The 17,639-nt window shown below is 40.5% G+C and overlaps 1 protein-coding gene across 1 annotated transcript; it reads right to left on the bottom strand.

The window, feature by feature from the left end:
- Positions 1 to 2,203: 2,203 nt before the first annotated feature.
- LOC121795928 (peroxidase 24-like) lies at positions 2,204 to 3,847 on the bottom strand. The gene is made up of 4 exons (XM_042194606.1): positions 3,565 to 3,847; positions 3,278 to 3,469; positions 3,026 to 3,191; positions 2,204 to 2,722 (listed from the first exon to the last, which is right to left on the bottom strand). The coding sequence occupies exons 1-4, from the start codon at positions 3,808 to 3,810 to the stop codon at positions 2,319 to 2,321; spliced, it is 1,008 nt and encodes a 335-aa protein (XP_042050540.1). The 5' UTR covers positions 3,811 to 3,847; the 3' UTR covers positions 2,204 to 2,318.
- Positions 3,848 to 17,639: the final 13,792 nt, after the last annotated feature.

Raw genomic sequence — 17,639 nt, forward strand, 5'->3', positions numbered from 1 at the left:
TTTATTCAATATCTTCTCAACATAATGTGATTGTGTTAAGATGATTCCATCAGACGTTCTTAGAATCTTCATTCCTAGAATTACATCGGCTAGACACATGTCTTTCATGTCAAAGTTTATCTTTAACATAGCCTTTGTATCGTTAATTACTTGAGTGTTGCTACCCAAGATTAACATATCATCAACGTATACACACACTGTAATATGGCCGTTATTAGTGCTCTTGATGTAGACACATTTGTCGCACTCGTTGATTTTAAACCCATTTGATAACATCACATTATCAAACTTCAAGTGCCATTGCAATGACGCTTGTTTTAGTCCATATAGAGACTTTACGAGCTTGCATATCTTTCTCTCTTGTCCAGGTACTACAAACCCTTCGGGTTGTTCCATATAAATTTCATCTTCTAGTTCACCATTTAGAAACCCGGTCTTTACATCCATTTGATGAATCTCAAGATTGTGCAATGCAGCAATAGCGAGAAGCACTCGGATAGATGTAATCCTTGTTACAGGTGAGTAGGTATCGAAGAAGTCATGTCATTCCTTTTGTTTAAAACTCTTTACTACTAATCGGGCTTTATACTTATCCACTGTTCCATCGGCCTTAAATTTCCTTTTAAGTACCCATTTGCAACCTAGAGGTTTCGCTCCTTCAGGTAGATCTACCAACACCCAAGTGTGGTTTAACAAAATTGAATCAATTTCGCTTTGAACAGCTTCTTTCCAATGTAGCCCGTCTGGGCCATCAAAGGCTACTTTTATAGAAGTAGGTTCTTTATCTAACATAAAAGCAATGTAGTCAGGACCAAATGTTTTTTGGTTTCTGGGATTACAAGAGATAGCAGTAGGGCGTAATACAACCCAAAAGAAGGAATAGAAAAGGAAAACTGAACTGAAAGTACAATTGGAAATTGAAACTACTAAACCGTGAAGTTTGTTAGCCGAGTCAAGGAGTCCTCTTTCCGCAAGACGAGATACGCCCCGGTAGTGCTCTTCGGTTTGGCGTGTCGTCTCCAAAGATAAAACGGCTACGTCTCTTTTGATGCAGCACCGCAATCAACAGAGCTCCGACGAACTGGATGGAGGAGAGGGCAGAGCTTCGACAGAAAGACAATGCAGAGAGGGAGAGAGCTTATGATGGAAATGCTTGTGTATGTTGTGTAGAGGTGCATAGAATGGCTAGCGTATTTATAGGCTCAGTCCACTGCTGGGGGGTCAACAGCCATGATGGCTGTCATCATTGCGAGAGTGTAACTGCCGAACGTTACGACCGTTATGAGAGCTTGTGGCAGGCGTGTGCCTTTCGCGTGTGGATTTCTCACGTGGCAGCCGTGTAGGCTTTGACTGTGCCACGCTTGACAATGTGTCAAGCCACTTGGATTGCTGACTCGGCGGTGGTCTAAAAAGATTAGTAATGGTCCAGACCCAAGTCCAAGTCCAAGTTCCAGATCGAGATCGAGATCGGGCCCGGGCCCGAGGCCAGCGACCACGAGCTCGGGCTCAGGCTCGGGCGGGCGGGCTACGGCGGCGCCCGCGTGCGCGCGCGTGTGGGCTCTTTCACCCATCTTGATCCACTATAATTATCAAGTAACATAAAGTCACTTAATTTAAACACATTAAAAGATGTGTTACTTCTCCAATGTGGGATAATTAACACTAGTTAATTATTCCCTAAGCTCTAACTTAAAGCTTTAATTAAAAGCTAATTATGTCCAACTTTAATCCACTATTTCTCACTCACCGGAAATCGGATTAGAGAAAGTGAATATACTACATTTATCTACGTAAAATGTAGATCGACGCTATATCATTTAATTTCATAAAATTAAATGTCTCGTCACATTTATTGTTTGGTCAAAATCCATTGACCGGGCATATTTAATCCATGATTTTTACAATATTAACTTGAGTTTGTTGCAAGAGATATTTTTGGCTTTAGATAAGATTTTACTATTGTTGTTTCATTAACATGATAAATGTATGTTATGTTTACTTGGTTACACTATAGACGTAGTATAAATTATGATTAGTGATTAATATCAATTCAGTCTGTAATTAGCGAGTTATAGTAATGCTTGTAGTTGTAGATCATATTTAATTTGCAAGGTCACTAAAAATAAAAGTTGCATCACATTAAAATTCCAAGATGGCCAATACACGTAGTGAGCAGTAAGTGTAAGACAATAGGCAAGCTTTTCAACTAGTCTATTGAATCCAACTAACTCTAATGAGTATAAAGCAATTAGAAATTTGAATACAATAAATTATTATAGTAGAGGAAATTATTTATCCCTGAAAATGACATGGCCGGATTAATTAATGAAGCGGCAATCCTTTCTGATCTCGCCGGCATCTCCGAGAAGCACCTCGATTGCGCCCATTTTGACCATGGACTTGGCGAACTGCTTGAAAAACGAGTCCCGTGACTGGAACCGGCGCACGATGTCCGCGGAGGTGGCGTTCGTGAGGAGGGCGGCGTCGGACTGGAAAAGCCCCTGGTGCTTCTTCAGGGCGGTGAAGTAGTGCGTGTCGAAGGTGAGTGTGCTGTTGGGGTCCATGCCCACCACCGTCGCTGGACTCGCCGGGTTCGGGCACTGCTTCCTCAGGAACTCCGCGTAGGCCGGCTCCAGCGACGGGTCCGCGTCCCCTTTCCCCGTGAAGTTGAACAGCCGCCGCGAGAATGAGCCGCAGTGCGATACTCCGATGGTGTGCGCACCTGCACGCTCAAAATTATTTATTCAGTTATCGTAGTATTTCACAATTTATAAAATAGTAGTAATCCATAATTAAATGTCTCATATTTGTTTTAAGAAACGGTTTGATTTTATAAAGAATAGTGGATAGAAAATGTTTATATATATTGAGGTAAATGAGTTAGTAGAATGTATGTAGTAAAAGTAAAATGAAATATTTAATAGTGGACATGCAGCAAAAGAAATATATATACTATGGGATATATAATGGCGGATGGAGGAAAGTAATTAATACTCCAACTAATTAAATCTAGTAAGTTAGTTACCTGATAATGCGACGAGATCATTTATGTCTAGGCCCTTATCGGAGAAAATGGTTCGAAGGGTTGCAAAATCTGAAAATGGTGAGGGTAAATTGCCGTTGACATTGGAGATTAGAGAAACCCTACCATCTTTTCTGCCTGTCAGAACGTCCCATAATGGCTTCTTGAACTGAAAAATAGAGTACTTAGATAATTTTAATACGAGAGGGAAGAGGAATCTAGAGTTGGTAGTTACAAAAGGAATCTCAAAGTTACCGGAAAAGAGACAGCATCACGTGCGGCAAGTGCGAGAATATCGGCACAAGACACTTTTTGGGTGCAAACTTTCTCAATTCGAGTCTTGATTTCATCTATAACTTCGAACCCACCCAGTGATAGATTGGGGCGTGCATCTTTTTCGGATTGATTTGTTCCCACGGTGTTCAAAAGTATCGATGCATCACAACCCTACAAATTTAATCGCAAATCAAGTTTTTCATTAGTAATTAAACAGTTTAATGCATGTCCCTCCATGAAATAGTAGTAGTAAAAAATTAGCTTACTTTGACGAAACAATCATGGTAATGCACGCGGAGAAGCTTAGCACCCAAAGTCGAATCATTTCGTACTTTCTCCTGTACAACTTGTTTCACAAGTTGTTCGGCTTGTCGACAGGTACCAGTAACCTTATAGTAGTCTGGTATTAGACCAACCGGCTTGACGGGAGCTTTACTTTTTTTGGCACCGGCCGCGGCCACAAGAAAAGCTAATAGGAGAAGAGTAATGCTTAAGAAAGATCTCATTTTCATCGTAGCAAAACAAAAGGGCAATGTTTTTCAAAACCTAGTATTATTGGGAGTTGGTAATTTTTGAGACACAAGACTAAGGTGGTAGGAGGTTTCCTTTTATAGGCCAAGAATGATACTGATAGAAGATCAAGAAGAGTAGTGGCAATTGAATATTCATTTGAATGTCAACTTGAATGATTGAATCCTTCCCCGTAGGCCGTGGGTCTTATTTTTGTAGTACTAATTGTTTACTATCCCGATGAATGCAATCGTTGATTTTTTTCTTTGCTACATTAATATTTTGAATCTTCCATTGTAATCATATTATATATTCTTTTTGTACCAGTGAAATGAAATGCAGGGCTCTATTCATGATCTATTTCCAGAGAAATGGCGTAGTTCTTTCTCAGTAGCCAGATAAAAAAATACCTATATAAATAAAACATATATAAATGAGAAACTATGCTAGAAAATAAAAGAGATTTTTTGTATTTGTAATCGTAGCCATATACAGATCGATATATATTCTTCCTATAACCCGCGGTTAATGAAATGGAAAAAAAGTTCCAAGTAATCCTTTGAATAAATTGTATAGTTTTAATGTTGTTACTTATATCCAAATTGAATTTCAAAAATATTACGTTTCATGAATTTAACATCTAAAACAAGTTTCCAAATATACCATTATATTTATAAAAAGGAAGAATCTTATTCTACCAACCTACCCAAAAAAAAAGAAAAAAGAATTGGTAGTAATTAAATAAATGTTGACTTGTGAAATTTCGTTGAAGATATAATAAGAATGAGTCATATAGTTAATGACACCGATAGGGTTTATCCCTTTCTGATAATGACCATGTATTAATTTATTTTAAAAGGAAAACATAAGTTTGGTACTTAGCATCTTTGTTTTACTTAAAACTCAAGCCAAGAGCTCATTTTTTCACTCCGGAAATCGAGCGGCCGCCCCAAAATATAGGTCTACTTGCAATTTACAAACAATAGAGAGACTTTATTTTTGAGTCATGTTGAACAATATTATCTTATTTTATGGGCACAATTTCATCAAATAAAAAACACACGTTGTTTTTGTTTCATTGAAACGGTTAAATAGCGAAGTGAATATTTTTCGGACCAAATAGTTGAAGAGTTCGATTTGAAAATGTGACGCCGCGTGCCAACCATGCTACAGTTGGACATAAAATAGATAAATAGGATTTTATGTAAGATCTCACTTTGACATTTTGTGGTGCTTGTGGAATACATATACTTATAATTTTTGCATAATACTCTATAACAATGTTATTAGAAAATGTCAACAATTACAAAATAACAACAGAAATATCAACACAGTGTCAACGGTTGACAACGTGTTGAGATTGTGTTGACATCAAAATTTTGAACTTTTACACTATGCTGACATTGTATTAACGTTCAATTAACACTATGTTGAAATGTTTAGAGTTTACATTTTATCATTATTCATACTCTATAATATTTATTTTGTTTGAACTCCATATAGAATACGTATGTTAGTTCATAAATAAGGAGTAATAAATTCACCGACTCAATTTATATTCGTATTTAAAAAATCATAGTAGTCTGGATCAGTTTTAGACTTTTAGTCCTCGGGAAGGTTAATATAACGAAATAAACGCAAAGTATTAAAAAACAGTTACAAAGTACTACTATCACGATATAATTAAAGTCACGCAGAAAGCCTTATATTATATATAGATATTCCAATAAGACTTAAATTAGTGAACTAAAATTGAGCTCTCCGTTTTTTCTTTGACTTTTGACCTTCTTGTTTTTATTTACTTTATTAAAATATTTATACTATATGATTATTTTAGCGGCTGGGCATGGGGAGATTTTGGAAGAATAATATAAATTCATTTTCGAAACTCAAAAGTCTTGTATAACTGTTAATTATATTATTATTATATGCTCAAAACATGTCAAATTTAAACTGAATGCAAGCGCATCGGTTGGCCAAATTCTATATTACGTTTTATTTTACTTGATAAATCATGTTCTTGTCGGCTATATATTCCTTCCAAATCAGGCAAATGAACAAATCTCAAATTTTATTTTGCAGATTTTCCCATTATTTCTTGATTAGTACTGGTAAATTGTGAAAAATATCAAATTTGTTCAAACTGACTCTTTTACTTTTAATATACAAAAAGGATATTGATATGTAGATACATAAATTTTCAGTCAATTCATGAATAATTGAAAGAAATTTGGTAAAATAAAATTTGAATATTTTAGTTTCGTGACCAAATCAAAATAACCGCATTACAAAAAACTTATCTTTTCATGACACAAAAAATGAGACGCAATTACTAGCATTTGAAATATTGTTAAAATAACCATAATTTAGAACACAAAAGAAAGCGTTTCTAAGTTGATGACAAATTATCTTAATCTTTTATTGTTTTAGGACGCGCTTATAAATGAGTCCCCTAATTTTAATTAGGACACCAACAATAAAGACAATTTATGAAGCACAGTGGCGTATCCAGGATTTCTAATTTGGGGTACGACATTTACATTGATTTTAGCTGTAAAATTCGATCACCATTTTTCAGTCATTTTCTTAATTATAAATATTTTATATGTATATATTTGAATATAATAATTACATAATAAATAAAATACTTTAAAAGTAAATATTGTTAACATAAAGATTCAATTGTTTAAAAAAATACTAATAACCAAACAATTGATAGAATCTATGGAAATCTTATACACATAAATATAACAATTAATAAATTATTCAAGATTATTTCAGTTATGTTTAAAATAGAAATGAAACAATACTCATACTGTAAATAAGATACTTGAATTCTCATATACATACAAATATATACTAGAGTACAAAATACATTGAAATATAATAACTATAAAATAAAATTAAGAAAATTAAAATGCAGATGCATAGATACTAGAATATAACTACAAAACAGAATTGAGAAAGTCATAAGTACTACAAAATAGAATGGAGACGAAACAAAATACAGCTAACTAAAAAAATGAAAGTGTTTGCTGGAACTCAAACTTGGGTCTCTAAACACACACAAGGAGGAAGTCTACCACTAGACCAGTTTAACATTCTATACTAAATCATGACAATATATAAGAAACAACGAAATTTTTAGGGTACAGTTGTACCCCCTTGTTCTACACTGGATACGCCAGTGATGAAGCGTTGGTGGTATAATTAGACACACAAATTAACATCATTAATAGCATTAAAAATGTCCTTAGCCGTTTTCTTTTCTTGTAGTGTCGAAAGTGTATATAGTGCTATACCAAATTTTCTATTTGTGTGCAATATATAAATGATTTAATTGTCTATAAAATTATGAAGTTTGATCAAATTTTGATTTATCTTGCACCTTCCAAATTTTAATGACAAATCAAGAAATTTTTAAAAATCTCAATTGTCACATTTCATAAATTTGTGCTATTATGTATGGTTTCTTAAATCAAAATTACGTCGTTTAGTCATCTATGTCGTCACATTAATGTACATTTACGTCACAATTCATTCATAACACCAATATTTACACGTGTGCACTAATTTAGCATCAAATTTCCTCCAAAATGGTTATTATGAGATAATTGAGAAATTTTTGAAATTTTGTGATTCCTCATTCAAATTTTAAAAAGGTGCAGGATAAATAAGAATTTGACCAAACTTGATGATTATTTAATAGACAATTAATCTTTTATACATTGTGTACAAATTTTCGTATTTACATGCCACCAGTATATCCCCTAAAAAATCTCGTATCCTTTTACTTCTTATTAGTAGTTGCCATCCCTCTCCCCTAATTAAGCTTGATTTCTAAAAAAAGAAAGATATGAAGATTATAAGGTATTTTCATTTTAATTTGAGTTTATAATATATTATCTTACCTCTCAATCAATATTATTCGCTTACTGGATGCATGAATTGACTTTGAATATCGATTATCAAACGTAAATAAATTAGCAAATTCAACGATCTTATACATAAGGTTTCAATAATGATCTAAAGCATCCTAGTATAATGTTGTCCTGATCAAGATAATGAAAAAAGAAAGAAAGAATAGATATATAACTCTTTAAGAACAATAAGAAAACCACAAAAAAATCTCTGTTATTTGGGGTAGGTACTATGTATTATCTAAATGTGAATTAGGCTAGTCAATTTTTTGAGCCTCTTGTGCTAGTGGGCCGGCTTGTCTTTAGAGGTGGATTTGAATTGTTTTGTCACTTTTGCAATATATTTGTATTTGGAATAACATACTGTATTTTCTAGTACTTACTTTCTGAGCTTAGTTTCGTAATTTGAATTCCATCGCCTTCAATTGAATAAATAACATAAAAAAATAGCGTTGTTGCACGTAATATTTTTGATGGAGTACGTACTAAACAAATACTAAACAAGCCCAACAGCAGTAAAGCCCAAGAAAGAGTATCAGTTCGGCATGGCTAAAGAGTATCAGTCCGGCATGACTCAAGAGTTCAGTTCGGCACAACCACAGAGTTCGGCCCCAGCCTACAGCTCGGTAAAAGCCAACCAATCAAACTCTGCTCTCTGGTCGGCATCAAGCTCTACTCTCAGATCGGCAAAAGCTGCTCGGCAATAATTCAGCAGTCCGGTCTCAGTATTCGACCGAACTAGGAAATAGTGGACTCATGCAAGATTTCCACCTCCGCTACACCGACGATCTATTTAGTGGTGTCAAGCAGTCATTAACTCATGCAGGATAGTGGACCCATGCAAGGTCGCCACGACCTCCACGACATCCACTACCTAATAAATGCTGCATGCCACGATCTTGGTTCAATGTATAAATAGAACCTAGGTCAGATAGATAACGGCCTTCTGTTAACTTCTGTTAAGCTCTCTAGAGAGAAAATAGCAAATAGCAAGTCTGTATTGTTAGCTGTAGAAAACAGATCAAGCAATACAACTCTGCCCTCTTTTCTTCCCGTGGACGTAGATTTACCTCAGTAAATCGAACCACGTAAATCTCTGTGTGTTGATCTTCCTTTATTTTTACGAGCATTCATCACCATCAAAAATTCGCCGATTCATCACTGGCGCCGTCTGTGGGAAACAGAGAACCAAATTTGTGATAAAGCGAATTTTTGACCCTTTTTCCACCCCAAAAAAATGCATACCAGATCACATACCACCCGTAATACCGTTCGTGATCACCGTGAGGAAGCTAGTCCAGCTCGCAGGTCTGAAAAACGGCCTCGGGAGACATCTACCTCCGGTTCTCACGAAGGAGGAACAAGCCACTCCAGGAGTCATCGCACCGAGTCTTCCCAGCAGCCCGATTTAAATGAAGCTGTCAAGCTGTTCTTGGCCGAGAAGCAGGAGGAGTTCTTAACCTTCCTGCAGAAGAGCCAACAGCCGGAGAAGACAACGGCGGATTCTCCCTCCTCATCCAGACATGAAAGTCACTACCGCAGTAGTGACGTGTCTTCCAGGAGAAAGAATCCTCAACCCCGACATGTTCCAGTTCCTCCTCGGTACCGGAACCACAGGAGAACTCCATCTCCTCCGTACCGAAGAGATGTCGGGTTCGCCATGTACGGAGCATTAAAGACTCCGTTCTCGGACGACATCACCCGAACTCCTTTGCCGCGGAACTACCGGACACCGTCAATGACTTATGACGGGCTAGAGGATCCTCATGACTTCTTGGGACGCTATCAATATAATATGGCGAACCAGGGTCTCAATGAGGTCCATATGTGCAAGCTGTTCCCCGAGCTGCTCATCGGGAACGCCAGAAGGTGGTTCGACAGCCTTCCTCAAGGCAGCATTAGATCCTACCAAGATCTAATGGATGCTTTCCACAGGAGGTTCTTTCAGAAAGCAGAAGCCCGGATCACTTCGGCTCAGCTGCTTTCTATACGTCAAGGTCGCGACGAAAAGATCAGCGACTTCCTGACGAGATTCCATAAGGAATGCCTACAAGTAGATAATCTCAATGATCTACTTGTCATTTCGGCATTCCAAAATGGAATCCTGCCCGGAGCTCTCTACAGAAAGCTCGTGGAGTGCGGTCCGCAAACAGCTCAAGAAATGTGGGACATTGCGGACCAGTTTTCCCGTGCGGATGAGGCAGACCGTCGAAAACGGTCTTTAGACAGCTCATCCCGAGGAGACGAAAAGAAGCCCGATCATAGCGATCAGAGGCTTCCTCGCCGAACTCCTTTTGAAAGAATTCAAAGGGCACCGGTACAAGGCAGATTGGGACCACGTCTCAATCCTGAGAAGCCGCCCGCTCAGTTCGTACCCTTAAACAAGTCAAGAGCGGAAATTTTCGAACTACATTCCGATATGTTCGAAAAACCAAGGCGGATGACGAAATCGGCCGCGCGCCGACCTCAGGATCAATTTTGCTCCTTCCATCAAACCCACGGTCACGATACCGAGGAGTGCCGAAATTTGGCTGCAGGTATTGATGTTCTTGTGAAAACAGGAATGTTAAAAAAATACCAAAGCAAGCAGTCGAAAAAGAACAAAAAGCAGAGAGGTGCGAACTGCAATCCTCAGGATCCGAAAAGGCATGAGGATCCCGAAGACGACGACGAGCCGCAATATGATGGAGTAATCCTGACTATTGATGCTCTCCCTGCCGGGAAGACTAAGTCGTCCCTAAAAGCAGAACGCAGAGTTTCCAATCAAGAGGAGCCAACACATAAAAGGCTGAAGAAAGACGAAGTGATTACATTTTCAGATGCCGATCCCGTCCCAGCCATCTCTCCTCACCAAGACGCTATTGTCATTCAAGCCGGAGTGGCAAACAAACTGATCCACAGAGTATTTGTGGATACAGGAGCGTCAGTCAGCATTCTTTTTAAAGAATGTTTCGATAAAATGGAAGTGGATCCAGCTCGGCTCAGTCCGGCTCCACTTCCTCTGAAAAGTTTCGCCCAGGAGGACACCCGCCCTGAAGGTATTATCAGCCTTCCAATCACGGTGGGAAAAGCGCCTACAAGCTCCAATACGATGATCGAGTTCTTTGTGGTGAAAGCTCGGTCCCCGTACAACATCATCCTGGGGAGAGACTGGCTCAACACAGTTCGGGCCGTTTGCTCTACTTATCACCTCACCATCAAGATCCCTACTAAAGGAGGGATAGCGGTCATCCGAGGTGACCAAAAGAGAGCAAAGGAATGTCTACAAATTGCGCTTAGAAGTGCCGAGCAGTCAGATCGGCACCACCAAGCATAGCAATCACAGCAGCCGGAGTCAGAGGCGATGACCGAAGCCATACCGGAGCCGAACTCGATGACAGTTCAGCTGTACGAAGACGATCCATCCAGAACGGTTAAGATCGGCTTCGCGGGAACGCCCCTACTTCGGGAAAAAACCATCCAGCTCCTCAAGGAGTATAAAGACGTCTTTGCATGGTCTCCGTTGGACATGACCGGAGTGCCCCCCGAGGTAATCACTCATCGGTTAAATATTGATCCTTCGGTCCGGCCGATAAAACAGAAGCAAAGACTCTTTGCGGCAGAACGAAGTCAAGTCATCCATGACGAAGTCTGTCAATTATTGAAGGCGGATGTGTTATTCGAGGTGAAATATCCTTCCTGGGTGGCCAATCCTGTGATGATCAAGAAAAAAGGAGGAGGATGGCGGATGTGCATAGATTTTACTGATCTAAACAAGCACTGTCCTAAAGATTGCTATCCCCTTCCGAATATAGATAAAAAAGTAGAAGCTTTGATCGGCTTCGAAATTTTCTGTTTTCTTGATTTATACAAAGGATATCACCAAGTGTTGATGGATGAGAGTGACGCTCCGAAAACAGCTTTCATTACCGATTTCGGCATTTTCGCTTATAAAAAGATGCCATTCGGTTTAAAGAATGCCGGAGCCACTTATCAAAGGATGGTAGACAAGCTTTTTCGGCACCTAATCGGAAAACAGGTTGAAGTGTATGTCGACGACATAGTCGTCAAAAGCAAAAGCACTTCGGAGTACGAGCACAACCTCAAGTCCACTCTCAGCGTGCTCAAGAAAGCCAACCTCAAACTTAATCCCCAAAAGTGTACCTTTTTGGTAAATTCGGGAAAGTTTCTGGGTTGTTGGGTTTCAAAGGACGGACTCAAGGCAAACCCCTCAAAAGTTCAAGTCGTTCAGAACATGGCAATGCCGAAGTCCATACATGACGTGCAAAAGCTAACCGGATGTCTAGCCGCACTGAATCGATTCCTTTCTCAAGCAGCCGAAAAGCAACTGCCGTTCTTCAAGGTGTTGAAAAAGGCACCAAAGTTCGAGTGGGGAGCCGAGCAGAAAAAGGCCTTTGACGAGCTCAAAAGTTATCTAGCCGAGCTTCCTATTCTCTCTGCTCCAACCGAAGCCGAAGTAATATTCTTATACTTAGCGGCATCAGATCAAACCATCAGCGCGGTGCTTGTACGAGAAGAAGGCCTAAAGCAGTTTCCCATCTACTTTACAAGCCGAGCATTAAGAGGTCCAGAAACAAGGTATCAACCTCTGGAAAAAATTGCTCTGGCGTTAGTAAATGCAGCAAGGAGACTGCGGCCATACTTCTATGCTCACAAGGTATGCGTCTTAACCGATCTGCCTCTTCGGCAAGTTTTGACCAAGCCAGAAGCATCAGGCAGAATCGCCAAATGGGCCATAGAGCTGGGAGAACACTCAATCGAGTACCTACCTCGGAAAGCCATCAAGGGACAAGCCTTGGCAGATTTTCTTGCAGAGGCCAAGTTCGATCAAGCAATCCCTGTCATTGCCGAACAGAAAAATTCTACCAATGCCGAACTAGCACAACCCTTGGAATCCGAAGTAGAGCCGCCAGACTGCTGGAGCGGATTCGTAGATGGAGCTTCAAACAAGATAGGAAGTGGAGCTGGTATTTTACTCGTCGCTCCCGACGGACACGAGGTAACCTACTCACTTCGGTTCCTATTCCCCACTACTAATAATGAAGCCGAGTACGAAGCCCTCCTGGCCGGACTCCAGTTAGCGCAAAGTCTACTCGTCAAATCTCTCAAAGTCCATTGTGATTCACAAGTCATAGTAAATCACATGTTGGGTACAAGTGAAGCTCGTGACGAGAGAATGAAGAAGTATTTGGACAAAGCGCAAAGCATCAGCCGAAGTTTCTCCTATTTTCGGATAATCCGCGTTCCCAGAGCGGAAAATAGCCGAGCAGATACCTTAAGTAAGTTGGCCTCAGATCCGAGCTCAAAGGCGGAAGAATTAATGCATCGAAGCATTGATGAAGCCGAGGTACATTCAGTATCCAGCTCGCCGAACTGGATGACGCCGATCTTGCAGTATCTGGATCAAGGACAATTGCCCGAGGATAAGAGAGAAGCTCGGAAGATCACGTGCCGAGCACTTCGGTACGAACTTCATGAAGGAGTCCTCTTTAGAAAGTCTTACCTCCAGCCGTTATTGCGGTGCGTAGGACCAGAAGAGACGGACTACATCCTCAGAGAAGTTCATGAAGGATCGTGCGGCAGCCACATCGGAGCTAGAGCTTTAGCTAAAAAAGTTCTAAGATGGGGATATTATTGGCCAACCTTGGTACAAGAAGCAGTGCAGCTCGTCAAGACATGCCCAAAGTGCCAAATCCATGCAAATATCCCAAGGATGCCGCAAACCGATCTATCCACTATGCAGAGCCCTTGGCCTTTCATGCAATGGGGCATAGACATAGTGGGACCACTTCCTCAAGCTCCTCGGCAAATGAAATTCCTAATCGTTGCCGTGGACTACTTTACGAAGTGGGTGGAAGCTGAACCATTAGCTACGATAACGAGCTCGAAGGCATTGGATTTCGTCTGGAAGAACATAGTGTGCCGATTTGGCATACCCCACATCCTCATCTCGGATAACGGGACTCAGTTCACCGACAAGACGTTCAAGAATTGGTGCCAAGAGCTGAATATTCAACAGCGGTTCACTTCGGTCTCTCATCCACAAGCAAACGGACAAACGGAGGTAACAAATCGTATCCTGGTGAAAGGGTTAAAAGCTCGGTTAGAACAAGCCAAAGGACAATGGGTAGAAAATCTCCCTCAAGTCCTATGGTCCTACCGAACTACACCCACAACCTCCAACGGTGAAACTCCGTACAGCCTTGTGTACGGCACTGAAGCCGTAATTCCGGTGGAGATCGGCGTACCCAGTCCCCGAACTCTAAATTTCTCCTCAGAAATGAATGACGACGGACTGAGAGCCGAGCTAGATCTTGCCGAAGAAAGAAGAGAATTGGCATGCATAAAAGCAGCCAAGTACAAGGAGCAAGTAGCCCGATATTACAACCAAAGGGTGAAGAAGCTGCAATTTCAAGTGGGAGATCTCGTCTTGAGAAACAACGAAGTAAGCCGAGCAGAAAAGCTGGGCAAGCTCGAACCCACATGGGAAGGTCCGTATCGGGTGTCAGAAGTCCTCGGCAAAGGGTCTTACAAATTGGCTCACATGTCAGGAGAACAGGTACCCCGAACATGGCACATTTCCAACCTCAAGAAGTTTCATTTGTAAGAGACAGTCCGGTCAGTCAGTCTTGAGTCCTGTCCGGTCAATGTGCTTTATTTGGTTTGCTTGATCTTTGTTTCTCTATGTGCTTTTTATTTGCCTTTATGCGTTTTTGTCTGTGTTTTGTCTGTCTCTGTGCGTGTCGTCTCTTACAAATGTTACTGAGGTATCTTGTTCTTCGAAGGCTGATCCCCTTCTTAGAACATATATAAGCTGACGATTGTAAGTCAAAGCTTCTACAGAAGATACAAGACCACAATTCAGCTTAAACAAGCAGTTCGTCTGAAACGAGCTGCAACAAGCCAACGATTGTGAGTCAAAGCTTCTACAGAAGATACAAGACCACAATTCAGCTTAAACAAGCAGTTCGTCTGAAACGAGCTGCAACAAGCCAACGATTGTGAGTCAAAGCTTCTACAGAAGATACAAGACCACAATTCAGCTTAAACAAGCAGTTCGTCTGAAACGAGCTGCAACAAGCCAACGATTGTGAGTCAAAGCTTCTACAGAAGATACAAGACCACAATTCAGCTTAAACAAGCAGTTCGTCTGAAACGAACTGCAATAAGCCAACGATTGTGAAGTCCAAGCTTCTAAAGAGGATACAAGACCACAATTCAGCTTAAGAATCAAGCACTTCGTCTGAAACGAACTGCAACAAAAGTCTGATTCTCGCGATAAAACTTGCCTGAATTAGGACTAGGGAAAGTCCGATCCACGCGATAAAACTCGCCGAATTAGGACAAGGGAAAGTCCGATCCCCAAATTAGGACAACGGAAAGTTCGATCCGAGCGATAAAACTCGCCAAATTAGGACACAAACCAAGTCCGGTCAAAGAAGAGTTCACTTCATCAGACCGAGGACAAACATCAACTTACCCCGTACCTTTATCCAGAATGCCGAAGTGATTCACTTCACTTTTCGGGGGGGGTAGTGATGGAGTACGTACTAAACAAATACTAAACAAGCCCAACAGCAGTAAAGCCCAAGAAAGAGTATCAGTTCGGCATGGCTAAAGAGTATCAGTCCGGCATGACTCAAGAGTTCAGTTCGGCACAACCACAGAGTTCGGCCCCAGCCTACAGCTCGGTAAAAGCCAACCAATCAAACTCTGCTCTCTGGTCGGCATCAAGCTCTACTCTCAGATCGGCAAAAGCTGCTCGGCAATAATTCAGCAGTCCGGTCTCAGTATTCGACCGAACTAGGAAATAGTGGACTCATGCAAGATTTCCACCTCCGCTACACCGACGATCTATTTAGTGGTGTCAAGCAGTCATTAACTCATGCAGGATAGTGGACCCATGCAAGGTCGCCACGACCTCCACGACATCCACTACCTAATAAATGCTGCATGCCACGATCTTGGTTCAATGTATAAATAGAACCTAGGTCAGATAGATAACGGCCTTCTGTTAACTTCTGTTAAGCTCTCTAGAGAGAAAATAGCAAATAGCAAGTCTGTATTGTTAGCTGTAGAAAACAGATCAAGCAATACAACTCTGCCCTCTTTTCTTCCCGTGGACGTAGATTTACCTCAGTAAATCGAACCACGTAAATCTCTGTGTGTTGATCTTCCTTTATTTTTACGAGCATTCATCACCATCAAAAATTCGCCGATTCATCAATTTTATTCTTTGCCCATCATTTTGCTGCAATAATACCTATAAAATGCATATAATTATATTCGGACTTATGTGTTCAATGAACATAAATGATTGTCAAAGACAATGATCATCATAGACTAAGGCTCAACTTTGTACAACTCAATTACATTATATTTGTATATGCTGGGTAATTCGTACACTTAATTTATTGATATTGTTTGAGGGAAAATATTGTACTACCAGTTGAAATGTACTTTTATTATTTTCTAATTGTCTATTAATTTAATTAAAACAAAGAGGTGTCTTGTTTTTTTAATATAAATCAAAAACACCCTTGGGCGGGAGGTTTAGGCTACAATATGCTCCATTCATTTGAATAAAGATGGGAAATATAAAGATTGCACAAAATCCGAGTCATTGTATTTTTTCATATTATATATTCTTATCACCATAGATGTAAGATCCCTTAATAAATTGCTCAACTCGATTAGAGATTCCCACGCAATGTGTGGAACAGTGGAAGTACCTCCCAAAGTTCACTCGGTAACAATATGATATCAATCGCCATGAAGATTGAATGCCAAAGTGATTGCAAAATTTCTAGGCTAATTATGGTTATGTATTTTTCTTTTTTATTTTAATTAAGTTAGGAATACTGACTTGAAATCGGCCCAACTCTCAATGGAGTCGGGGGCAGGCGCATGAACCAGGTGTTTGCCTCCCCTTTCAAAACGAACGGCAAAGCCTTCAATCTGTAATCATCCTCGGTCGCCCCTGCTGGCCTCCTCTGCGTCCTACAAATCTTACAAAACTCATGAAGGAACTCGTAAGGCCCTTCGTAACTCTTCCCGCAGTATGTAGGCAGAATTGCGATCACATGAGGCTTCACATCACAGGCAGTTTGCCCTGGGGTCACAACTATGGCTTGAGGTGGTTCTCCCTCGGTATGTGCGTTCAGCGTCCCGATCTCAGGATCTTCTTCTCCTTGAACGGCCATCCTTCTCGGGTTTCCCTCTATCCTTGGTATCTCTTCCGGTATTGGTCCTTCTATGGTGTATTGCTCCTCGTCACTACTCGAACCTAAGTCAGACAAAGCCGTCGACAAGCCGGCTCGAGTGGTTACGAGTATAGATCCTCGCTGAAGTATCTTCGGCCTCCACTGGTCAGGAGCCGAACTGCTTCTCATAAACTGAAATAAAAAGAAAGAGAAAAATTATCCACAATATATACGCCAAAGTATCACACACAATAACAATAAATAGCGCCATTCATCCCCGGCAACGGCGCCATTTGAAAGAGTAGGTTTGCGTAGGTGTCGTTCAAGCAAGGATGTATCCTACTGATCAGGATGAAACAATCCCCTGCTAAGCCTAAACCTGGTATCAATAAATCCCCAACCCTCTTCTACTGGGTAGTATAGTGAAGGTAGGGGTCGAATCCCACAGAGATGAATGCGTTTTTGGAATTGTGGTGATATTCTGGAAAGGTCTGGTTAGCTACCACGCTTGGGTTGAGTCTCTACCTAGGCAAGAAATTGAAGGTGGTATCCTACTGGCTAGGAGGTGTGAGAGGATTATGATGTGCAGCTGTGTACGTGGACATGGTGAAACAGAAAATATTCGAAAGGTACTGGGTTTCTATTTTGGGCTAAACAGAATATCAGAAGGTAGTGGTAGTTGTGGTGACTAGGCTGACAGGTCTGCAG

This window comes from Salvia splendens, chromosome 3 (assembly GCF_004379255.2).
Source record: "Salvia splendens isolate huo1 chromosome 3, SspV2, whole genome shotgun sequence".
Classification (NCBI taxonomy): domain Eukaryota; kingdom Viridiplantae; phylum Streptophyta; class Magnoliopsida; order Lamiales; family Lamiaceae; genus Salvia; species Salvia splendens.